General features: G+C 45.6%; 1 protein-coding gene across 2 annotated transcripts in view; it reads right to left on the reverse strand.

Annotated features, from left to right (window-relative positions):
* The window catches only part of LOC142590573 (uncharacterized), a 61,402-nt gene extending 39,165 nt beyond the window's left edge, over positions 1-22,237 (reverse strand). Inside the window, exons 1-4 of one of the 2 annotated variants that reach the window (XM_075702857.1) lie at positions 22,188-22,237; positions 8,978-9,121; positions 7,551-7,582; positions 1,176-1,240 (exon numbers count right to left, since the gene is read on the reverse strand). In XM_075702857.1, coding sequence (XP_075558972.1) covers positions 1,176-1,240; positions 7,551-7,582; positions 8,978-9,121; positions 22,188-22,217 — 271 coding nt within the window. In that variant the 5' untranslated portion in view covers positions 22,218-22,237. The remainder of the gene's footprint in view (positions 1-1,175; positions 1,241-7,550; positions 7,583-8,977; positions 9,122-22,187) is intronic. The other variant, XM_075702858.1, reaches the window with a different exon arrangement.
* Positions 22,238-25,345: the final 3,108 nt, after the last annotated feature.

Raw genomic sequence — 25,345 nt, forward strand, 5'->3', positions numbered from 1 at the left:
CTACAGGCAGTAGATATTCTGTAGGCGTGTTCGGTTGTAAGCGTTCACGCAGCTTTTGTCTCCGTCATTGTTCAAGAAGGTTGTATATTAGGTTGTGTAATTTTGATGTGGCGCACAAACTGATAGGTCACGGTGGCGGCGAAATGCTATTACCGTGCCCACAGAGACTTGAGCAGCCTCGTTACCTGGGGCACGCCGTCGTGGCCGGGAACCTACAACCCCATAGTTTGACTCCGTGCAGCGTGCACAGCTTCCTGCTTGCCTCTGCTATCTTTCTTCTTATCGGATCACTGTGGCCGGCGCGCAATATGTGCACCGTCGCACGAGGTTTGGTATATATCGCCATTTCCGATACTACTTGGCAGATGTTCGAAGTCTTCATCCGGTGTGTTACGGACAGCCAGTGGTTTGACCGTCTGGTGGTTCTTCATTAACAAACACGCAATCTCGGGGGCGCGTGGTTCTAGGTTGAGGCGGTGTATTCCAAATACGGCTCGCGGACCATCCGGAGTCATGCGGAAATGGAGTAGTTGGCATTGCAAATCAGAGATTACGAATGAAAGCAACGCTGTCCATAATGCGGCAAGTGGTGCCTAAAAAGATACGTTTCGAGTAAATAGGGCACCATGATTTTCTTTAAATGCGTAGCCACCGACAAGTGCATGCACTATGCGCATCATAGCGACTTATTTGGGTACTTTTGGTCGATCGACAGACGTGATAAAGTTAACATCGGCACAGCTGAGCAAAAGCTAACAAAATGTTATGGTGAATTACATCAGGAAAATAGAGTCGTTTGTACATTTCCTCAAGACCAAGTTCAGCCTAGAGGAAGTACAATGACACAGCGTCCCGTTGGATCACGAAGAAACAGGAGTTCCTTCGGTGCAGAAGCGGCTCATATGCGCCCTCAGTGTTGATATGCTGGTCTTACTGTCGGTGAGTTCAGGCTTAGTGATGCCGTCAACCCAGTGTAACTCGCCTTGTTTGGTAGGTTAAAAGATAACTGCTATTATTCGAGATGAATATGGAAACTATCTATTGTATTTGGTAAACATAAATGATCGTATGGAAGGTGGCGTTTTCAACAGCTAGACAGTAAAAACGCCACATAATATTTGAATCATAAATTAAGTGTTCTGCGACACTGAGTGCCAGTATTCTTGTGTACTTACCATCGTACGCTTCAACACGAACCGTCGGTGGTCCATTCTTACGACTGACGTAATAGGTTGTATTTCTGGAATATAAAAGTAGAAATCAGCCGTGGAAACTACCCCACACATCTCCCTCGCCCACACGGGCGAAGAAATTTGGAAAGGAGGTCCCAGTTGTAGGGGCATTTTGGCGGCTTCTACTCTATCCAACAGGCTTCTTCGCTTTCTGATGATGACATCACCACCGCTCTTATATTTATACTTATACTATGGGAAGAGCTCTACTGGAAAAAGGAGTTCCCTCGTAAACCAATTTTACCATCACGCTGCTAAGGCGTGTAACGTACCTGCAACACGTAACTGGGCCGCTGCGTGTGCGGCGACCACCAGGAGGACTTGAAATAATATCTGGAGTGGCAGGTCCTGTAGCTTCCTAACAGCAGTGATGAAGCCAGCGCTTACCTCTACCTCACCTTTTAAAGCATGCGGAACTACCTATCGAGCAGTCAGAGTTCAAGTGCGATGGCTTCAATGTTGTCAATTCTGGATTAATTTAAAAATCAAAAGTTTGTCCTTGGCTGAGTAGGGATTTCGTATGCACCCGTACAAGGTGGGAAGACTTGAACTTTCATCTTAAAATGAGTGACTCAAAACAAACACATTAAAAAAAGATCTACAGGGCAAACTTGCATCTGTCAAATCCCATGGAAAAGAGTAGGCAACGCTTCCGGTTATCCCGAAAGTGCTCAGTCTAATCGGTTGCTTTAATAGGATCGCGGCGGTCAGCTTCGTGTTTAGGTCATGTCCACCAAAGGATTTTTAGAAACCTTCTCGGACGACTAGAATTACGAAGCGATCGCGACACGGTAGAAGCTGCCTTGCGAAAGAACTTATTTAAAGCAACCAGGGCACCAACACAAGACGCCATTGTATACCCCGCCGCAAGTGCATTGCTTGCTCATTCCGGGTAAAGCTCTCCTCCGGGCGCGTAGGACTCAAGGAACACCACTTGAAGTGCTAGCACTGCAATCATGCTCGCGTAAAAATTTCTATAATCTTACATAGCGATGCCACGGTGATCGCACTCATGGTGATTTGATCTAGTGGTTTTGGAAGTTTATTTTATTTTGTTTTTTTTCAGAAAGTCTTCCCAGTATCATTGAATATCACAGATTGTCACATTAGAGCAGAAAAAAAAGTTCATTGGGGCCCCCTGAATACATTCACACACGCTCATCGCAGAACTAATCCAGCCAAGGCCGTAATTTGTTCGCGTTTGGCTCAGATTGTTCCTTGACAATGCAATGACAAGACGTGGGTGCAGATGCGAACTGGTCACACATTTCTTTGACAACCTAATAGAATAGACCTCACTCCGCGGAATTTTGTTATCAACTAGCTAGCCTGTTACCAAAGGTTGTCAATGGTCAAAATTTGGCAAACAATAGAGTTGGTGATAACGCTTGGAAAGTTGGTGATATTGTAGAGAAAAAAATCTAGTTTATCGCATTAAGAATTCCGTGAAATGCAGTTCCGTCAGGAGAACGCTTTTCCGCTGCTGCGTTCTGCGCAGCTTCGCAATATAATCAGAATACTGGAGGTAAAATACGTACAGAGTGGCTTATCATGCACACATACCATCTAGCCATCATTGTTGCTAGCTAGGAACTTAGCTAGCTAGAACAAACATAAGGGATGAGTACTTGCAATGGCGTATTTCGACCACAATCAGTGCTAGCGCAGCGGAGGTCTCGCTATAGCAACGAAATAGCTGTTTAGAAGCAGCTCTAGGATTTATGTACGGTATAGGATAAAATGTCAGGATACAATACACGTAAAGCGCACAGAACTCCACCGTCGAAACACCGAAATAAACTGAAATAATACGTCACTCTCTAACGATTTTGAAGCAGAACTTAATCAGACAAATAGAAATACCACTTGGCAAGTTTCAACGGTAGCGACGCGGTAGCTTGTCTGCCCACCGCACTGCGGTCCAGGTTTCGATTCCCTTTTGCGGCGTACTTTTCTTCATTGGTTTTGTTGTTTTTCCTCTACTTCCTTTTTCAGAAGTGTCTATGATTATTGAAAACAGTTTTGTCACTTGCACCTTACAATGACAAATCACAGTCAGCAACGCGTTCCCTCGGCCGCTAAGGAGGCAGATCCTTACCAGCACAATTGAGCGTCCAAGCTTTCTAATTCTTGAATAAGCATAACTTCTGTATTTGGTTACGTGGTATTATTCTGTGGAGCTGTATATGGCCAGGGTATCATGTAATTTTTGTATCCGCCCACAAAAACTGTGATCATCATTGATAGCTCAAGCTCCCCGTAACCAAGCGAAAACTGTGATGACTCATTGCCTCGTTAGGCAGAGGCTACAAGCACTGAGCAAAGTGAAGCGAACTGTGCTTACGTTTTATCTAACCACGCATGGTAACACAGAATAGCATACCGAAAACTGTAAATCAATACCTCATACCTCTGTAAGCAACGGCTGGTGCCCCCTTCAGCCGCTAAAAATGCAATGGCTCATGGCCCTATAAGGTTGATGGCCACTCTCTTTGTGCGGGTTAGTTCCGATGGCACTACCCCTATGGTCGTTCTCCGGGATTTCAATGTGTTTGTGCCCGACCAAAAAAAGGAAATGGTTTACGTGTTTCGTGTTGCAGACATATCACTTGCAATTACACACCGATTCCGCCAAACCTAACACCCAGCGACGGACGTGCATCAATTGGATATTATCAGAGGATGTGTTTGCGTTGCGAGTATGCCGATCAGTATATATAACAACAGCCACAAAGCCATCGGGATCGTCGTTACTAAGTAACGAGGAGTGATGCGATACGGTCTTTGCCTGAGGCTTTCATACCACGATGATTGCAGCTCCATTGGTCATCCACCTTCGCATGGTGGAATAGACTTGTATTTTTTTTACCCTAGTGCTCATTTACAGCCTACAACACGTTTCACGCACCCTACTCCGGCTGCGTCCGCGTTAAAGCCTGCCCAATTTTCTTGCCTGCTTAAAAACTTCGGGAAGTTCCAGTCTTTTTCTGGTGTTCCTGCCTACGGCGTGCCTTATAACTAGATTTTCGTTTCGTCACGTACATCTTTAGCATTTCTTTTTAGTAAACGAAGCATTATTTATCGTGCTACGCTGCCCACATGTGCGCTTCGAATCGGAGCACCAGGTCTTAGCGTTTCCCTTCAAGACATGTATGTTGTCTGTAGATAGGTTTGAGTTGAAATCCATCGCTTTACGGAATCCCTTCTGGTCAGGAAGCAGCATGACGAAAAAGAGTACGACGACTAAGAACTATAAACATTTTAGCAAGGTAAAGTTGTAGGCCAGTTTGTGAGACATTGTGAATAAAACCACTAGTGATTTCTTTCTTGCATTCTTCTATGCATCGTGTTTTAGTGCCATCATTTCCATAAATCAGCGGTTTTGTCGTGTTTCTGGCTTCTGATCTTGGGTTATTCTTATTTATTTATTTTGTGTTGCTCGCGTTTTTGTGTTATTCACTTGATTTTGTATTGCTCACTTTCAGCTTTTTCACTTCCATGTATATGCAGTCGTTTTTAATCTTCCCCGAAGATTCTGCTATCTTCGAAAATTTTCTTGTCTTTTACTTCATCTTGGTTAGTGTTGATTGTGGGGTTACACGTGTCATCTTCTATAGAGCCACGCTATTTTCCAATAAAAGTTCAGTTGCAAATACAGCCCTGTGTTGTCTTCTTTCTCCATCCTCTGTCTGTAGCGGTTTTATTCACAATATAAACATTAAGTAAACGTATCAAAATCTCCAGGCTCTCACACGCGAGCCTTGTTAACAATCGATTGCAAGCAAGGCTCCCCTATGGGAGCAGAAACGTCTTTAATATTTTCACTAAACGTTTCTTACTTTAATTTTTGGTGAGAGTTCCCTTTTCCATCATATGTTCGAGTTCTATCCCTAAAGGACATGGCAGGTGTATATGAATGGCACATTTGCGCATGACAACATTGTTGCTGCCGGTGACTGGGAATCTCAAGACAAGGTGGTACCGTGGCCACGTCAAAAGTGACATTTGTAGAAGAAATACTGAAATAAATATCTATAGATACCAATAAAGAAATTGCTCGCAGAGTGGTCTTTTTGTAACGCAATTAAAAGGTGCAACATTTCTGCACATTTCACCCATAGTTCAGGCGATAAACGAAGATAAAGAGCGTCAAATGCCTATTTAAGTATGAGCACCCAGTGTACTCAACAAAGAGAAAAAATAAAACATGAAAAAAGAAGCAATACTTCGTACAGCGCATACAAAAGAAGTAGTTAAAATATTATTTGTGGAGTTTACTGTCTCGAAACAACATAGTGCATGACGAGGTACGCCGAAGTGCGGGACTGCTGAAGGATTTTGACCACCCAGGGTTACAGGAGCGTACAGTACACGAGTGTTTTGCATTCCGTCCCTGACGCAACGTAGCCACTTCGATCGGGGTCGAGTCCGTGACGTCATGTTCAGCTGGACAACGTCAAAGCTAATGAACAAGAATAAGATTTATATCTTGTGGAAGATTTCCTGTGTACATTGCATATTGTAAGAAGTGGCAAGCAGGTGCCATTGTTAATGAAGTTATTTTACACGCACATTATACTAAAGTATGTAGTAAATCATATGCGTGTACACCAGCAAAATATAGCGTTCTGATTTGAATGTATAATTCATTATTCTGCTTGCGGCTACCTTTATCTTTACATTCATTTGTTTAGGTTACCGATTCATGACACGGATGGCTATATTTCTGTCATTAGGTAAGGTGCTCGTTGATACCTAATCATATTTATTGCACTATTTTCGTAGAATTTGATTTCCACTTTAGAAGCACGAAGTTCCACGTTACCTGATGCATCTATTGGGATAGCATCTGCAGAGTTCATGTCATCTCTTCAGTTCTGTGCCGTATTTTGTATGGAAACGTACTTAGAGCGTTGTGCAACACATTAGGCCCTAATTAATGTTGCAGAAGGACAAGCGGCGAAAGAAAGCACAAGCAACATAGCGAATGCCTGCGTCTTCGTGAAGTCGCTGTTCATGTATAAGGATTACAGCATTTCAGCTCTAGGAAATATTGGCACTACTATAAAGGTATTTTAGCATGTGTGGGTTTGGTGTTTCTGGCCGACAGGTTTGTTGCACAGAGTCCACCGCTAGATGTAACTCGGTGGTCCTGCCGTCCAGGTCCTAATTCAATCGCATTAAAGACACTATTATTGAATAGCGGTGTTGCCATGTTGCACGCGAGACACGGCTACCAAGCAATATCATTTTAAGAAAATCAGTATTATATTTAGCTGCTACCGCGTTAATCTCTTCCTCTAGCAAACTGATAAGTATAGCAGAAAGGCGGCAACTGGGAGCACTTATATTTCCCTTCATCCATCATAATTCATCCGCCTCACCAACTGAATTGCTGAGAACAGCTGTACTACTGGCGCTTGTTATAATTACAACGCTGGCACTAATCAAATTATTCCACCAATTATACAAAAAACAATCAAACACTGATTACAAAAGTGCATTACTTTCACTGCCTTAAGGTTAAAGGAGCACGCGTATGCTAAACAAATACCCCTTCTCCATGTTAGGAATGGCAATCACACAATGGAATGGGTTTGCACTTCAAAATCAATCGTCACTACGGAATAACTATTCACTTGTTTCCCAGATATAGATTGTAATCACTTTGTGTTCATTGTCAGAACTTGCTGTCACGGGTGTTGCTTTCTAATTGCAATATATTCTACAAGGACGTCTCCTATATATAAGGTTTTCTTGCTTACTGGCTGCACAGGTTTCTGACTGCGTTACGGTAAGTCCTTCACTATACGCCCACTTTAATTTCTAACGCTTGTACCATTTGCTGTGCTGCCGAACACACCAATTTGTACAAGCTGGAATTATAATATGAACGGCTGTTTTCCGCTCATGGTCAACGATAACTGCGCGGTTAATGCAATGACAAAGGCGACGGACACAACATGCATATATTTCCGTTGTACAGCGTGTTGTACTATCTAGCATTCCTAATATACAGGCGTTATACCAATTTTAATTAGTTAATGCCGTTCCTTAAACAATTCAAGACATAAATATTATAGGTCGTAAGATGTACATCAATACATGTATGCATGTTCAAGAAACCTGTAGGTTTTATCTTTAGTAAAGCCTTTCCACACCATTAAGATTTGGAAGCAAGAATTGCTGGTAAAAAGCTATTGGGGTAGAATTTCTTATTGTGGGATCTATTCACGCAGAGGAGTATTTTCAATTACCTTTTTTATAACATACAAAATTACATTGCATAATGTAGAGGCGAAATTGTTTGCTACACACCGTACTTTCCAAGATCCGTGCTTTCTTCGGCCCTGAAAAATGCGCAGCAGTGAAGGTTTGAAAATCATAGAGTTGATATGTATATTAGTGACAAACACATCACAAGCAGTATGCAAAAGTACGCTTGGTTCTAAGTGCGAAATTTGTTTATATCAGATACGAAAAGCAGAACTTCCATAATATTTTATTCCCACTCAAACGTGCATTATTTTTCTGACACTTACTATTAGCACCTAACTCCAGTTCTTCATAATCTGGATAAGTAAGTGCGATAAATAACCACATGCAAGGTTCTGCTTACTTCTGTAGAATTTTGCGAATGCTGATAGTCTAAGCCTGCAATAAGCAGGGCAAAGGCGCGGAAGGTAAAAACTCAAGAGACATATCACTAGCAAGGTATTGTATTAACCATTACGTTAGGCAAAAAACACAAACCAACTTTTACAGTTCATGCAATGATCGACCGAAAAATTATTAGTAATGCCTTAAACATAATTTAAGGTGTTTCTTGAGCAACTTTCGTTCCCTGTGTCCTATGTAATTATTTAGAAATTATAAACGCTTTGTGTTTTTATTGCAGCGCGTTCCTCCGATTGGGTGAAGTGAAACATATTCATGATACAAAAAAGTTACAGTGACGTTTCACTTAGTGAACGCGCGTATCACGCAAGCGTATGGGTGCTATATGGCACATGAAGCTATCGGCCCTCGGAGCGCCTAGACGCCTACACTCGGTCCGCATCGCAGATCGTTTTCAATATAGGGCTCGTGCGCCCTCACCCTACCATGTGAGCAGAAGCCACTGGAGCAGAGGCCCCCCCCCCCCACCTACCCCCTACCCCCGTGCTTTGAGCGCCATGCAAAACGGTGGGCTTCCTCCCCGCTTTGCTCGCTTGCTCGCGCAAGATTAAGCCGCCATCGTCGGCTCACCGTCGCACGCTTCCACTCGAACATATAGCGTATGGCGCCCAGGGCCGACGTTATCACGAAACGAGCCCGGTATATCCATTTCGCAGACTAATCGAGTAGCAATTGTCACTGCCAGAGGTGGTCAACCCAGCGCGCCTCTGCCAACCCACCGACTCCGCGACGCTTCGCTGAACACCGCCTAGACTTTCCTCTAGGTGACGTTGGTTTACCGAGTGCTCGGTGGGCTCCTTCTTACTTTCCCCGGTGCGCGTTTCACTTATCCACCTCCAGCCGCCTTCCTCCCAGGCGTCTTCCTCCTACAGCGCTCGCTTCCCTCTGTGCTTCTAGCATGCCTTCGCCGACTTCACTGACGCGCTATTTACTCTTGCGCCCACAATATTAGGCTAGTATTCAACGCGGGTAGATGCAGCTAATTGTATTGCACTATGAAGAGGATTGGTGATGTTGCGGTCACATGAAAACTATAGTAACTACGACAAAGAGTAAGGAGGACATACCTGCTCATCCTTTCGGAAATATGTTAAATTATGTTGAAATCCCACCTTCGGCTTTGTATTCTTCAGAGACCACCAGCATATAGGATGGTTGATTTTTCCCTCATTACTCAAGCGTACAATTAGCGGTTGAGTCCCATTCAGTAACTGCGTCCGGTGAAAAATTTGGCACTTATGCAGATGCGCGTTTAAAGGAAACTTGAATATGAGCAAATTTGTTGTGACAAAATGTATTTCCATTGAAAAAGTGCCCCCCCCCCCTAAGTCAGTGCATCTGTACTCTATTATGGGAAGTGGGTATGTTCTCATATAAATAACACATACACAGAAAAATACTCCATTTGAGTACCCTCATATTCTGTTCATGGTATTACAAGTTATTTGATGTCTTATATATCTGCCCTAAAATTACGCGCACAAGAAAGAATATAAAAATGTAAATGGCGACTACATATAACCGCGTCCTCGGAACGCGCGTCACATAATTTAATTATGTTTTATTTTGTATTTTACAAAGTTTATGCAGTTTAACGTTGCACTGATCCTATTCCTGGGTCGCGGCTTCCGGCCATAGAAAACAGCCGGACCAACATACTTATTGAAACAGTGGTACATAGATAAAAAATCTTGATAATTGTAATAAATATCTGTGTGTGTATAAAGTTAAACATGCATGTACAAAAATAGCACCTTGTTTCCCCCGATGAGCTATTTCGCAAACGCTGTTGCAGCAATGAACTACCGCAAAGAGATAAGAATTTTGTTTTTGTTTTCTATATTTTGTTGAAGCTTCTACCTGCGTAGTTACTGCTCACGCCTTTAGGGGCCTGCTAAGGCGCGCAATAACACGCAGTTTTGCCTTGAATGCGTAGCTCGAACGCGATGTATTCGACCACAATACGAATTAAGGCTGTAGTTTCATTGCCCCTTCAGGTTGCAGTAAGAATTCGCATGCCAATTAAATTGACAATTGCGGTGCCATGCGCACAAAGGCAAAGATGAACCGATCTCACTAGATTACTGCACACACTCGCTGTCAAAGCTGGAGTGAAGAAGAACGCTCTTCGAGGAGCGATACTTATGGACTGCCTGTCCCTACGACTCAATTTCCGACATTTGAGATTGCACAGCCTCCAAAATTAGCGCGCGAGAACACAGCACCTGGCAAGTTACCAGCCATGTCGGCGTGCCCAATCTTTCCACCCACTGTAGACTACGTGCAAGACATGACGCTGAGCCCCTTTTATACCGCAATCTGCGCGTGCGCAGACATGAACGATGCAGATAATGAGACGCTTGCTCACCTGCCCTTATCCCTCTACCGTTCACACACGTCTGCATCCACCGCCCGCCCTAGCGCGGGATTGATAGCGGGCCACATCCAGCACCGGACAGGTGAGAGAAAGGCGCGCGTGAATCCCCATCCTTCTTGGCCAACCCTCGTGCAATATCTCTGGCATCTACAGTATGAGCGGTCTTTTCTCCATACAACGCCGTGTAAATTGGTAGCAAGCAGGCATCAGCAGCCGCCGGCTGCTGCAGCAACTTTCCGGCGTGAGGTCGGGGATCGCTGGTTTGTGTTTATTAGAAATGTGGAGAAACAGAGGGATGCTGTGGTCTGTATTGAACTGCAAGAACTGCGACGTAAACTGGAAGGTGTGAGAAGAGAATGTGCGAGCAGCATCGGTTTCAGATACACACCGTGTTAACACCTTTCCGCAAGACGAGCATGAACTGTACCGCCAGCGCTGGATAGCAAAGGTGCAGGGACAAGTGTTTGAGCCTGGACAAATACGGAAAAGTCGCTTGGGCTTATGTATAGCAGGAGATACAGCTTTTCTATCAGGAGATTGGACATTTTTACAGTGTATGCATGAATCCGTGAGCTCCAAATATAAGGCCCAATGATAGAATTGAACATCTTTTGGTGCCAAATACATTTTTCCCGAGAGTAGCATCATTTACTCATTGTTGTTTGGAAATGTGTAATCTTTTGTACTATTGCTTAAAATAATTTTCGTTTAGTTAGGCAATGTAACAATCATATTGATGCATAACGGCCACGTATTTCATATCATGAAGTTGTTCTTGTCCACTGACTACATATGTGAAAGGTGAGAAAAAAGAATGCATACAATTAATAAAATTTGGATAGGTATAAGATAAACACGTAGGTTGTACGTAAATGTACCGCAGAAATATGAGGTGTGAAGTTGTGTTACTCAGGGTAGAAAGAAATAGCACGTTACACCCTGGTTATGAATTACTTCGGGTAGTGCAGGCTTGATTGCAAAAGTTGAAGACGTCTTGAGGGCAACGAAAAACAGTTGCTACGATCACCTCCCAAAAATAGATTTTGAAGCGTGAAATTGCATTTACTATGACACAGGGAAAGCGGGCAAGCCAGAAATACGTATATTGAATATCAAAGCGCCACTACAAAGTGTTCCGATCAAGTAACACAGCGCGCTCGAAGTTTAGCTGGCTTATACGACGAAACTGGCGCGGTACCGTCGCTCGATTATTCGCACGAAAGATGCTGCAGGCGAGCTCCCGCAGACTCGTGTTAGTCGACTGAGTGACGGGAGCGGAATATTGGTCACTGAGAAGTTCCCTCTCACATGGGTGCTCGATCAGGTCTCATCAACAGGCTGTGCCCTCCTGAACATTAACGTCCGACCTAAGCCAACACGTTTGCGTTGCTCCACTCCTCATCTCGGTCTGGCTCAATCAACATGGCCTCTTCGCAACCCTCCGTAGGCTTCTTGATCCATGCGCTCTTCACTGATTTGTTGGGCTCTCGTCTGTGGCATCTGTTTATTTGTCATCATTTCTAAAGACAAAGCCTCTCTTAGCGAGTCACCACCATTTTTCCTTAGTGGTTGTGTTGTAGCATGTTATCGTGGACCGATATGTGCCTTAGGGAACACTTATTGCCCTAATGTTCGACATATATATATATATATATATATATATATATATATATATATATATATATATATATATATATATATATATATATATATATATATATATATATATATATATATATATATATACATATATATATATATATATATTGTGACCTTTATTACAGTATTCTTTGTCATCTGTACATGATGATCATCACGTGGGGTTCACATGGGGTCCTTCTTCATCTTCGCTTGTGGGGTTTTCTCTTTAGTGTGATGTGTGCTTGTGGCATGGTCTGTTCGCCGCATCTCCGACGCGTAAGAAACGTTGGGATAACGGTTGCGTCCCTATATATATATGTATATATATATATTGTCGCGAAGCACTTGGAGCAGTAAGCGTTCGCGCCTAGAACGTTGGAGGAGCGAGAGGTAGTGTAGCCGACCGAGCACCGAAACAAGGTTGTTCTTTCTCGTCGTCGTTGTCTCTATCCTAGCCACAGCCCCAGTGCTCCATATTTTACAGTACAGGTATCTCCCCCGCGGAAAAGGAAGCCGTCCCGGCGACCTACGGGTAGGACAGCACAGGCGGATTATAGTAGGGCTTGAGACGCTGGGCATGCACAATTTCGCGTCCACGACGGCGATGATTCAAAGGTAGCTCGAGGGGTTCCACAATATAGTTGACTGGAGACGTTTGGTTGATCACGCCGTATGGGCCTTGGTACTTCGACGCGAGTTTCGGTGACAGTCCAGTGGTAGAGGCTGGAACCTAAGGCCACACTAGTGAGCCAGGAGCATAGGATACAGGAGCATCGGAACTTTCTCGATGGTGCTTCTGGCGTTGCTGGTCTTCTGACGTAAATATACGGGAAAGCTTGCGACACTCTTCTGCGTGCGCAGCAGCTTCGGATAGGGTAGTTGTTTCCGTGGAGTCAGGGCGGTACGGAAGGATAGTATCCATTGTGGAAAAAGGTTCGCGTCCGTACAGGAGAAAGAAGGGCGAAAATCCCGTGGTAGTCTGCGTGGCGGTGTTGTAAGCGTAGGTCAGACAAGGTAGAACATGGTCCCATTTGGTTTTGTCGGATGCAACGTACATGGCCAGCATGTCACCAAGAGTGCTATTAAAGCGCTCGGTCATGCCATTAGTCTGCGGATGATACGCAGTAGTGGTGCGATGAATGATGCGGCATTCTTTGAGGAGAGCCTCGATGACGTCGGAGAGGAAGACGCGGCCTCTGTCACTGAGTAATTCCCTGGGAGCTCCGTGGCGAAGGATGATGTGGCGCAGGAGAAACCAGGCGACGTCACGTGCCGAAGCGCTGGACAAAGGGCAAGTTTCCGCATTGCGCGTAAGATGGTCGATGGCCACGATTACCCAGCGATCCATCTGATGTGGTTGGCAGAGGTCCATAAATGTCGATGCCTACTCGATCAAAAGCACGTGCTGGGCAAGGCAAAGGCTGCAATGGGGCGGTTGAACGACGAGGGGGATCTTTACGGCGTTGGAAAACCAGACAGGAGCGGACAAAATGATGGATGAATCGATACATCCCCCGCCAGCAGTAACGTAGGCGTAGACGCGCGTATGTCTTCAGTACCCCTGCATGCGCGCACTGGGGAGCGTCGTGGAACGCTGCGCAAATATCCGAACGCAGGTGTCGCGGGATGACAAGCAACCATTTGCGGCCGTCCGGGAGGTAGTTGCGACGGTACAGGAGCCCGTCGCGAATGGAGAAGTGATCTACGTCATGATCGTCAGTGCCATTGAATATGGGAGGATCCCGTTGGCGTGGGCGCACCAGGATAGACGACTGGAGGTGGTGCCATGGGTGGCGCGGGAGGACTAGTCTACTCAGGCATGGGAGATGTGACAGGGATCGTGCGGCTTCGGAGTTCCAGGTTTGCAATAAGTCCAGCACCTTCCACCAAATGTCGCGAAGCCCTTGGAGCAGTAAGCGTTCGCGACTAGAACGTTGGAGCAGCGAGAGGTAGTGTAGCCGACCGAGCCCCGAAACAAGGCTGTTCTTTCTCGTCGTCGTTGTCTCTCTCCTAGCCACAGCCCCACTGCTCCATATTTTACAGTACAATATATATATATGTGGGTGTGTGTGACAAAGATGAGAAGCACATCTTCGCGGTTATCTTCGGTTTATTTGACGTGATGATGTGAATGAAAAAATAACAAGTCTTAGGTGGAATACGAACCCACGCCTTACCATTACCCGTGTTCCGCTCTTACCAATTGAGCTACCGCGGCGCCATTGTACCATACACTTTCTGCGGTATTTATGTCGGGCTACTAGAACTAACCCAACTCTGTCTGGCTACTAGACCAGCGCCATCACTCACAAACCTTGGCGGCGGATGTGAAACATCCTATTTGCCGCCGGCGCCACGACTACTTCATCTATTTGGGCGAACACGACTGGTCAACAAACACACACATGCTACCTGTAGGCGCCAATGTGGCCGGATTCGAGCCCCTTGCTATGTTAGGAACTACAAGAAATTAAACCAAGGCACCCTATGTTTATGAGTCATATTCTCATATGCCAATGAGCAATGACATGAAGGACAGCATAGGGACAATTATTTCTACTTCCTAATTGAAATAAAGAAATGATAATACATTATAATGAAAGTTTGGCATTACGCCGGTGGCCAAATGTTTCTTCATCCAATTTCTTTTTTATCTATATATACTATTTTTCAATTCAAGTAGGAACCACCCCCCCCCCCCCGCAAGAAATAGAAAGAAGAAAAGAAGATCCGGGGAAACCTAAGCCCCTCTTATGAGTCGTGAATGCGAGAACGTTTATATACAATTGAACGCCGCTGTATGGTCTTTAGAGTCATGAACGCCTCCTGGGAAGCAAACGCAATGATATGCTTAGCTGACGCCTCCTAGATAGCAGAAGGCTGGGGCACTTCGGTTCGGGACGTCATGCTACCTTGCCCGACTGCCATAGAATTCCATAATGGGGACGCTGCGGAGTAATTCCAGCATCTACTAGATAGCACAAGGTCTGTGCACGAAGATCCATGACGTCATGCTACCTTGAACAAGTGCCACAGAAACGTATGGTTGCTGCCGAGTGAGCCGCGGTAGTTTTGACGTCATCGCTTTGATTTCGCCGGGCTTGACAGGGGAAATCTTGGTTTTAGTAGTAGAATACTACGATAGAGTGTGGACAACCCATTTTATAAGTCACTGTTGCAATACCTTTATAAAACGGGCTTGAATGCTTACATGTAACTCCGTTATGACGGTATAACATTGCAACCATAGCATTGCAACCGCAGCGAAAAAGAAAAGAAAATTAGCATGACGTCGTAAAGCAGAGCGTACAGGCCTGCTCTCTTTGCGGCATTGGTAAACTGCGGTGATTCTGACGGCACCGTTTTCATCACGCTGGCCCTGGCAATCAAAACTTTGGCCCAGGCAGCATGAGGTTATAAAACAAAGTGCACGGCCTTGCCATACAGCAGGCCCTGGTTCAGCCCAGTGCGTAAGACACGCGGGCCTTCATATAGTGCGATCGTAGGTTAAGCTAAGTAACGACACCGTTTTTACTTTCAAAGTTATTCTTCTTGTTTACACATTTATTTCTTTTAGCGATTACCGAGGCGCATATAGAACACAGGTGAGATCTTGCGCGCTGAAGGAACGCGTGGTTAACACTGGCTTCCAAGAGCGAGGGTGAGGTCGCGTCGCGGCGAAGGCCGCTCCCCTCACGTAACACCTGCCGCGCCTGCGCAGAATTACGTGGACCCTTTCCCACGCTCTGCTCCGTCGAGGCGCGCGTATTAAGTGTGCCGCAGTGATTCAGACTTTAGGTACAGTTCTGGTGCTATAGACGCCGGCTTTTTCGCTTAATTAACCATTTCTTGCTTTCGCATCAGTAATTGCCCTGTTCTGTGCTTCGTGTCATGGTTTTTTAGTCTTCCAATGATGTGACTAATAACACTGCAGTTTCCATTCTTCTTGCACAGTATATATATATATATATATATATATATATATATATATATATATATATATATATATATATATATATATATATATAACGTACTTCGTCGTTTTCATTTGTACATAGCCATCATCATCTTCCCTGTTCTTTGACTTCTTCGCGCATGAGCTGGGGCGTTGCCTTGCTTAGCATAAACAGCGCTCGACAACTTCTTCTGGACAACGTTCTTGGTTCTAACCTAACAGCCGCACAGACCGAAGCCTTACTGGTGATCTTGGCAAAGCACAAAGCCTATTTCGCTAGCTGTTCCCCTGTGTTGAGCCAAACTTCTGCGGCTAGACTCCGCATCGAAACAGATGGTTCCGTTATAATACGACGACGCCCCCATCGTGTATCGCCATCCGAACGCAGTTGAACAACAGGTTGCTGACATGCTTGCGCGGAAGATAATACGACCTTCATCTAGCCCATGGGCTTCTCCCGTGGTTCTGGTAAAGAAAAAAGATAGCTCCGTTCGCTTTTGCGTCGATTATCGAGCGCTCAAGAATGTCACACGCAAGGATGTATATCCAATACCTCGAATTGACGACGCTTTGGACACACTACAAAGGGCGGAATATTTCTCCAGCATTGATCTTCGATCAAAATATTGGCAAATTCTGATGAACGAGACTGACAAAGAAAAGACCGCCTTCGCTACACCACACGGACTTTATGAATTTAATGTGATGCCTTTTGGGGCCTTTGTAACGCTCCTGCCACATTTGAGCGCATGATAGACAACGTACTTCGAGGTCTAAAATGGAAGACCTGCCTTTGTTATCTGGACGATATTGTAATCTTTTCGTCTGACTTCGGCCGACATCTTCATAGATTAGACGAAATTCTCAAGTGCCTTGCAAATGCTGATGCGCTATAACGTAAAACTATTCCAAACTCTTCTATTCCAATTCTGCTATCAGCTATCCACGATTGGTCAAAAACTTTTTTCTACCACCGCTACTTCACCTGTCTGTCACGCGACGTCACGAAAACCGCGATACCTCCCCATCAGACATGAAGTGTACACACTGATTATGCATGATTTGACAGAAAAAGAAAAACAGTTATTTCTGATTCGACCCCTTTTCGCCATTAGCCCACGGCTATTGGTAAAAAGTTTTCGGGCTGCACCCACTTCACCTACCTGTCACGCGACATCATAGAACCGCAAGAACTCACCACGTCAAAGTGACGTGTACGCGATAAAGATACAATAATATGCCGAACGAAACTGAATTTTCTTCGGAATAGCCGCAGGCTGCCCGTTCCGAAAGGAATAGAAGTTGGCTGCCGCCGATCGCTCAGACGCTGGCTCCTCGCACCTGCCGGAGAGCATGGGTGTATTTGCGTATAATAAACCTTCTTGCGTAGCCGTGTAACGTTTTCGAGCCTTTTCGGCACGTTTACCACCTCATTCTGCCAACTCTTCTTCGCTGAGGGTCAGTTTCAGCGTCATTCTTAAGCTTCCGTTGCATGCCGCCGTGATTTTCGGCGAGCCACCACAAGCTAAGTAAGGGAAAGTCGACCAATCGCAGACGCCGGCACCACCCTCTTCATCCGGTTATCGATTTTCAGTGCACTGGCTCTGCCCCAGTGAATCCCTCTCCACTTGAGCGTTCTCCTCGCCTCTTGTCAGCCAATTAGATACGACAAGCTGCTCAGTGTAGGCAATGTTATTCGTTTTCGAAGCAAACAAAAGTGACTTCCTATGAACGAGGAGAGCGTTTGATTGGTCTGTTCAGACAACCCTGCAGGTGACCGCCCGGTGCTTGCGTTGGTTGTTACGCAAATTTGACGTCAGGAGATTGGAATAGAAACATAGTGGAATAGTTTTACGTTATATAGGCTATAACGTAAAACTATTCCAAACATTTCTATTCCATTTCTGCCATCAGCCCTCCACGACTGGTCAAAAACTTTTTTAGACCACGCCCACTTCACGTGTGTTTCGCGACGTCACGAAAACCGCGATACCTCTCCATGTGATATGATGTGTACTCACTGATTATGCATGATTTGACAGAAAAAAGAAAAACAGTTATTTCTGATTCGACCCCATTTCGCCATTAGCCCCCGGCTATTGGTAAAAAGTTTCCGGGCTGCACCCACTTCATCTGCCTGTCTCGCGACGTCACAAAACCGCACAATCTCACCGCGTCAAAGTGACGTGTACGCGATAAACATGCATTAATATGCCGAAGAAAACTGAATTTTCTGCGGAATAGCCGCAGGCTGCCCCGTTCTGAAAGGAATAAAAGATGGCTGCCGCCGACCGCTGAGACGCTGGCTACTCGCACCTGCCGGAGAGCATGGGTGTATTTGCGTATAATAAACCTTCTTGCGTGGCCGTGTAACGTTTTCGAGCACTTTCGGCACGTTTACCTCCTCATTCTGCCAACTCTTCTTTGCTGAGGGTCCGTTTTAGCTCATTCTTGAGCTTCCGTTGCATGCCGCCGCGATTTTCGACTAGCCACCGCAAATTAGTTAAGGGAAAGCCGACCAATCGTAGACGCCGGCACCACCCTCTTCATCCGGTAATCGACTTTCAGTGCAGTGGCTCGGCCCCATCGAATCCCTCTCCACTTGAGCGTTCTCCTCGCCTCTTGTCAGCCAATTAGATACGACAAGCCGCTCAGTGTCGGCAATGTTATTCGTTTTTCAAGCAAACAAAAGTGACCTCCTATGAACGAGGAGAGCGTTTGATTGGTCTGTTCAGACAACGCTGCGGGTGACCGCCCGGTGCTTGCGTCGGTGGTTACGCAAATTTCACGTTAGGAGATTGGAATAGAAACATATTGGAATAGTTTTACGTTATAGGGCCCCAGGTAAGCAAAGTGTTGCCACTGTCGAAACTAGTTACGTACGAAGCGTGTAGTGCAGCAGGACTCATCTTTCGCGCTTCCCTAAGAACATTGGCTGCCATCGAGCGCCACCGTCACGAAGCTTGCACACAGTCTCCCAAATGCATGCCACGTTGGTGCTTGCAAATGCTGAGAAACGCGCCATGCCCGCAACCAGTCTCCTCTCTCGCACTTCTTTGTGGACACACTGCGCCGTCTATTGGTACTGATCAAAAGTTCTTACGTGGCCTCTGGGACGACAAGTGTGCCGCGCGAGTGTCGGCAAACGCTGAGGGTTGTTCCCGCGATGGCCGCGCACCAAGTGGTACATACTCAGTGACCCAAGTTGGCGAGACGTTAATTGAAGAGCGGCACATACGCATTGCTTTCATGGCGCATCTTGCTAAAGCGTTGGCGAGAAAGACCTTCGTTGAAAAGCGGACCATACTCATTGTAATTGTCGCGCATCCTGTTAAAGCGTAGGTAGCTGTCCTTGAGGAACCTTTCTGACAGGTTCTCGATTACGCTCAGCATGGGAGAACTTAAGCGACCTTTTGTTTTATTGTAGGGCAGCACAATCCCAGTGGCACACACCTACCTACCCAAGTTCACGTCAAACGCGCCTGTTAAAGATCCGCACCCATCTCATGACACACACCCAACAAACCAAGTTGACATCAAAGATGTTAATTATAGACCAACACCCACCTCTTGGCAAGTACACATTGCTCCAAGTCGGCGTCAAAGATTTTGTTTGAAGAACGGTACATACCCAACCCCACTTCTACTGTAACCCATGTCGGCGTGAAAGAGCTTCGTTTGAAGAGCGGCACATAAATACACATTGCTACACTCTTGTGACCCTATTTGTTCGGTCGGTTGGTTTGAAGCCCTGTTGCCTCATCACAATCGCCAGATGAGTTGCTCATTCGGCCAAGAATAACCCAGTGACCTAGGTAAGCAGAAAACGGTTAGATATAAAGATACATAGTAGAAAAAATACATGGCCCCCTGGAGGTGCGCTAGGTGCCCTAAAAGTGTTGACGCCTTCAAAGCTGTCCTATGAAAGAACACTTCGTCCGATGGATTGGACCTAGTTTCCTTGTTGCTGCTATTTTGGAACCGATTTCCACTTGTGTGCTTTACCATAAGCTGTGTGAAAATTTCCTCCTAAATTTTGTGTGCGACTTCGGTTGCAGCTGCACTGTAGCGACTAGTGCAGTGAAGTTATCACTCCAGATTTCGAATGATTCGGGAATGATTCCACATTTTTGCGACCCAGGAATGGAATGGCAATGAAATGACGACAACGCTTGGAGGAATGGAATTGCAATGCGATTAAGCGCCTTTTGCTCCGAATGGGATAGTAATGGAATTATGTATTTTTCCGAAAATATAGCGCTTTTTCGTCTACGCGTTGTTTATTGTGAAATAATGTCGAAGAACCAGCCAGATCGCGCTGAAATGTTAGTAAGCCAGATCCTCGAATTTAACAATAAAGCAGTAATTTAAAAAAAAACGGCTTGGCTGATGACAATAACGGTACATTCATAAGCATGGCGCCTACTACAATTTTGTCCTTATAGACTTAGTTGCTACAAAGTTTGTCTCAATTCTTCGCGTAACCGCGGTCGTATGCCGTTGCAATCTGTCATGCCGAACTGCGGTGGCGGCATACTCTCCCCCTTCCCCCGCCCTTACGTCTCGTGATTTTTTTTTTACCCCGGCGGCGCCTTCGCCCCGGCCGTTTGCTGTCTCCCCACCCTTCACTTTGTTTTTGCTTCTGTCGCCGTGGGTGACTGGGGCGCATATTCGAAAAGTGTTTCTTCAAGTTGTGATGCGCATTGACGCTGGCGCGATGTTTGTGTTCTATTCAAGCTTTCGCATACCATCTTGCGCGTCCTGTCATCTCATATTCCTCCCCGCTCCTAACCCTTTGTAATACTGTCCCCGCTGTCTAGACACACGGACGCGTTTGCCTGGAACCCTCCAGCCCAGCCTTATACTGCAAAAAAATAAAAAGGTGCTTCGAAAACGCAGTGCCACGCTAGCTTCTGCGCCCAGCGGTTCCCGCACGCATTAAGTCCGCCAACATGGTATATTGGAAACAATTTTAAAGCTACACGCGAAGAAATCATACAAGCTGCACGCTCCAAGCATTACTCCGAAACTATACATGCTGTAGTTAAAGTTTTATCTACTTTGACGCGGCACCTAAAAAGAGAGTGAGAGATATACAAGTGAGACAAAGGTATCTTGTTTAACCAGAGTTAACCTTAAAGACAGCGCGAACGTGAGTACACGCAACGGGAGAAAGGGCCGGCAAGACAGCCGAAGATAACGTCCGTCTTCACCGATGGGTGCATCTCTTTGCCTGTTCGTCGAATGGCTGGCCTTGAGGACGCCGTAATCAACATGATTTGCACTAACATGGAACCCTTTCGTCTTGTAGAAAGAGAGGGATTCAAACAACTCGTAACGGTAAGTTTGAGAATAATGTAAACTGACTTTCGGAATTTCTTCGAAGTAACCGCTTTCTATTCCTTCAAATTCAGGTCACCGTCCCGGGCTAAAAGTTCTTGAAAGTCCGCGTTGAGCGCAGCTTTGCACAGCAGTCGAAGTCACTAAAATTTGCGGTGATATGAGCACTTCCTCAGCCAAAATTGCTAGCTTAAATTTATTCCGCTGCGCTCTGTCTTGGTTCTCAACTTCCACAGTGGATGTTACCTCCACCAACATGAAAAGCGCCAACGGTTTGGTATCATTTCGCGGCGGCACGTATTGTGATGCGGCAAGCTGGAGAGGCACTCGTAGCATCCTCTAAAAATGAAAGCAGTGCGCAAATTATGGACTATTTGCTATCCTTAACGCAAACACCTTAAATGCCCCATGAAGCGAAAAACGTGATTTATCATCCGATGGTAGCAAAACCCACGTGACTAAGTGATGACGTCACGTTCGCCAACCTGGACCTGCTGTTGGTCACACTGCGAAATGCCACGGTGAACACTCACGGCGTCCGCCACACGCAATAGCCCACATCAAAAATGCCAACCTGGCGTAATGCCAAAATTGGATTAAGGCGGATTAAAGGCAATTAGGGTGGAATAAAGTCGATTAAAGTATAAAAAGGTGGAATATAGATAATTAAGGTGGATTCAGGATCAATTATTTGCATTTTGTGGATTGCAGTGAACTGAGGTGGATTAAAGTACGTTAGTGTGAAATAAAGCGGATTAAGGTTGAGTAAAATAGATTAAGTTTTGTACAAATAAAAGCGAGGTGTGCTAAGGTAGACTAATAATTTAAGGTAACAATTAGACAAATCTTCCCGCATTCGCCTTAAAATCACGTAATAATACTTAAATGCCTGTTGAATATTTGCCCTTGCTCGACTGCTCCGTTGTAGCGTAGCCACAAAAAGAAACACAACATTAGCACATACTTTCTTCACATAGATTGCCTTGACACCCATATCATCTTGTTCATTGTTATCACAACCTGCAAAAAGAGGAAAGAGAAACAAAAAAAAGGTCACCGACGATTACGATGCTCCCCCACGCGAACTTTGAGCGCAGGTCTTGGGCTGTATAACCTCAAACTATTCCAATATGCTTTTATTCTAATCTCCTGACGTCACATTTGCGTAACCGCCGACGCAAGCATCGGGCGGTCACCCGCAGGGCTGTCTGAAAAGACTAACCAAATGCTCCTCTCGTTCATAGGAGGTCAATTTTGGTTGCTTGAAAAACAAATAACATTGCCGGCACTGAGCGGCCTGTCTTATCTAATTGGCTCCCAAGAGGCGAGGAGCATGCTCAAGTGGAGAGGGATTCGATGGGGCCGAGCCAGTGCCCTGAATATCGATAACCGGCGGAAGAGGGTGGTGCCGGCGTTTGCGATTGGTTCGCTTTTTCTTACTTAACTTGCGGTGGCTCGTCGACAATCGCCACGGCATGCAACGGAAACTTTAGAATGACGCTAAAACTGATCCTCGGCAAAGAAGAGTCGGCAGAACGAGGTCCTAAAGGTGCCGAAAGTTCTCGAAAATGCTACACGGCCGTGCAAGAAGTTTTATTACATGCAAATAAACCCATGCTCTCCGGCGGGGGCGAGTCGCCAGTGCCGGAGCGATCGGCGGCAGCCATCTTTTATTCCTTCCGGAACGGGGCAGCCTGCGGCTATTCAGAAGAAAATTCAGTCTTGTTCGGCATATTAATGCATCTTTAATGCGTACGCGTCACTTTGACGCGGTAAGTTTTTGCGGCTTTGTGACGTACCGTGAGAGGCAGGTGAAGTGGGTGCAGCCCGAAAACTTTTGACCAATAGCCGAGGGCTAATGGCAAAAAGACGTCGAATCAGAAATAACTATTTTTGTTTTGTTTCGTCAAATTATGCATAGTCAGAGTGTACACATCATATCAGATGGGGAGCTATCGCGGTTTTCGTGACGTCGTGTAACAGACAGGTGAAGTGGGTTGGTCCAAAAACATTTTTGACCATTCGCGGTGGGCTGATTGCAGAATTGAAATAGAAAAGTTTGGAATAGTTTTACGTTATAGCGCCCCTATACGTGTTTTCACTTCGCGATACATTTTCTGTCGCGGACAATCTCTCTCGTGAGGTACGTTGCAAGCGCAGCGAAGTGTGGCGCAACTGCCTCTCTAATCGAAGCTTTGTGACACGCAGTGCGAGGGCAACCGCGTGGACCCGATTCACAGTAACCGACACAGACAAACCACCGATCATGCAGAGCTTCGTTTCCGTATATAGTATCAGTAGACGCGTGCTGCTTCCGCATCATGTCATGGCGATCGTAGCTGCAGAACACATCTTGGGAGGCACTGCGCTTTTTTTTTCACACGGTTTCGTCATACACTCCTCCTCCACTTTCCGTGTAATGGTTCCGCTGCACCTTGCCCATCCACTTTACTCCTCGCGTTTTTTGCGCTGTCGCCGTCTTTCATGCCCCTTCATCTTTCATGCCCAATTTCATCCTTCGCTGTGTTCGCACGGTTACGCTGAGGACGCCGACGCTCAACGCAGGAACTGTCGCCTAAGAGCTTCGCACTAAAATGAAAAGTACAATCGGGACTGCGCAGTATAGTCTGGACAAATTTACACTATTGTTGCGTAAACTTCAAACCTAGACCAAGAATGCATCTCCCAAACGTGATAGTTCTCCCTCAAGTTTATACTTAAAGACTCGAATCGCAAATCGTTAAATGATAAGTGTATTGATCATACTTGCCAACTTCCTAATATCCTCCACTGCCATAAACTTTGTACGATGAACATTCCTATTCTTGAATCACCGATTTTCCATATTGAGAGGCTGTTATCGCAGAATCGGGCTGTATTGACGGGTCGTTAAATAAAATGCTTTGTGCGTTCATTGCGTGTGCCTTTCACGAACGTCTTCTCAATTCATTGAGAATGTGCACTTAATGGAGCATGTGTAAAATTATGCTCGATAGAAGAAACGGGGTGTCTCAAATCACCCGCTCGAAGTGGTATTCGCCCACAAAATAACAACATGCTTTTGCCTGAAATAGAACACTCTGATACGCAGTTCCGTTATTGTAGAGCAAAAAATCTGGAGGAAGCTTAAGCTTCGCCTTTTAGCCTGGAATGCGATACCATTCAAAGATTCCTGACTGCTTCTCCGGCTTCCTGGCAACTGCAGCTTATGTAACCGTAATGTTTACCGGAAAACGCTGGCGGCAAATGCTGCGCACGAAGGCGAGCTCTGTGGTAGAAACGCGCCCTCGTGTGTGGGCCGATTCCGGAGGTAGCCCACAGCCACGCTAAACATTACAGCGTTTTTAGGTTACTTTTATGTTACTTTATGTATGGCACTTATATTATTTCAGTATGAGAATATTTAACACAAAAGGAAAGACCTGTAGGTAGTTTCTTTCATTACACTTGTTTTTGGGCTTTCATTCTCAAAATTTCGAAGAATGAATGTGTCAAGAATGCAAGACAAGGTATGACCAAGTTACATATACATATACCAATCTATATATATATATATATATATATATATATATATATATATATATATATATATATATATATATATATATATATATATATATATTGCCACCTGGTGTTATGCGCCAGCGACCATTCAGCATTGCGTGCCCAGCAAAACGGCGAAGAAGACGACGAGGTCAAGGATCCCGCGCCAGCTGGAGAACCGTCGCTTAGTGCTTGGCATTTTTTCGTCTCTGGCTACTCGTACTGTCACTTACTCCTGCTTTAGCACGTGACAAACTGGTGGAGGTGCTGGGTAATCTAATCTATGCACAACACCCCTCCGAGCAGCAGGAGCTCCAGCCCCGTACCGGTGGTTACGCCTGTACACCGCGCCAGCAGAAGGATCCGTGGACAAGCCCCTGAGTTTGGACTCCTCGCAGAGAAAATGGCAGCTCCGACCACGCCAACAGGTATGGAAGGCCCAACGCCGATTCAGTGTACGCTACTGAATCCGCGAACGCCAAATCCCTTCCACGGCGCCATACATGAGGATGTTGAAGACTGGCTGGTCCACTATGAACGTGTTGCCGCGTTCAACAAGTGGGATGACGCAGAGAAACT

This window comes from Dermacentor variabilis, chromosome 8, assembly GCF_050947875.1.
Source record: "Dermacentor variabilis isolate Ectoservices chromosome 8, ASM5094787v1, whole genome shotgun sequence".
In the NCBI taxonomy this organism is placed as follows: domain Eukaryota; kingdom Metazoa; phylum Arthropoda; class Arachnida; order Ixodida; family Ixodidae; genus Dermacentor; species Dermacentor variabilis.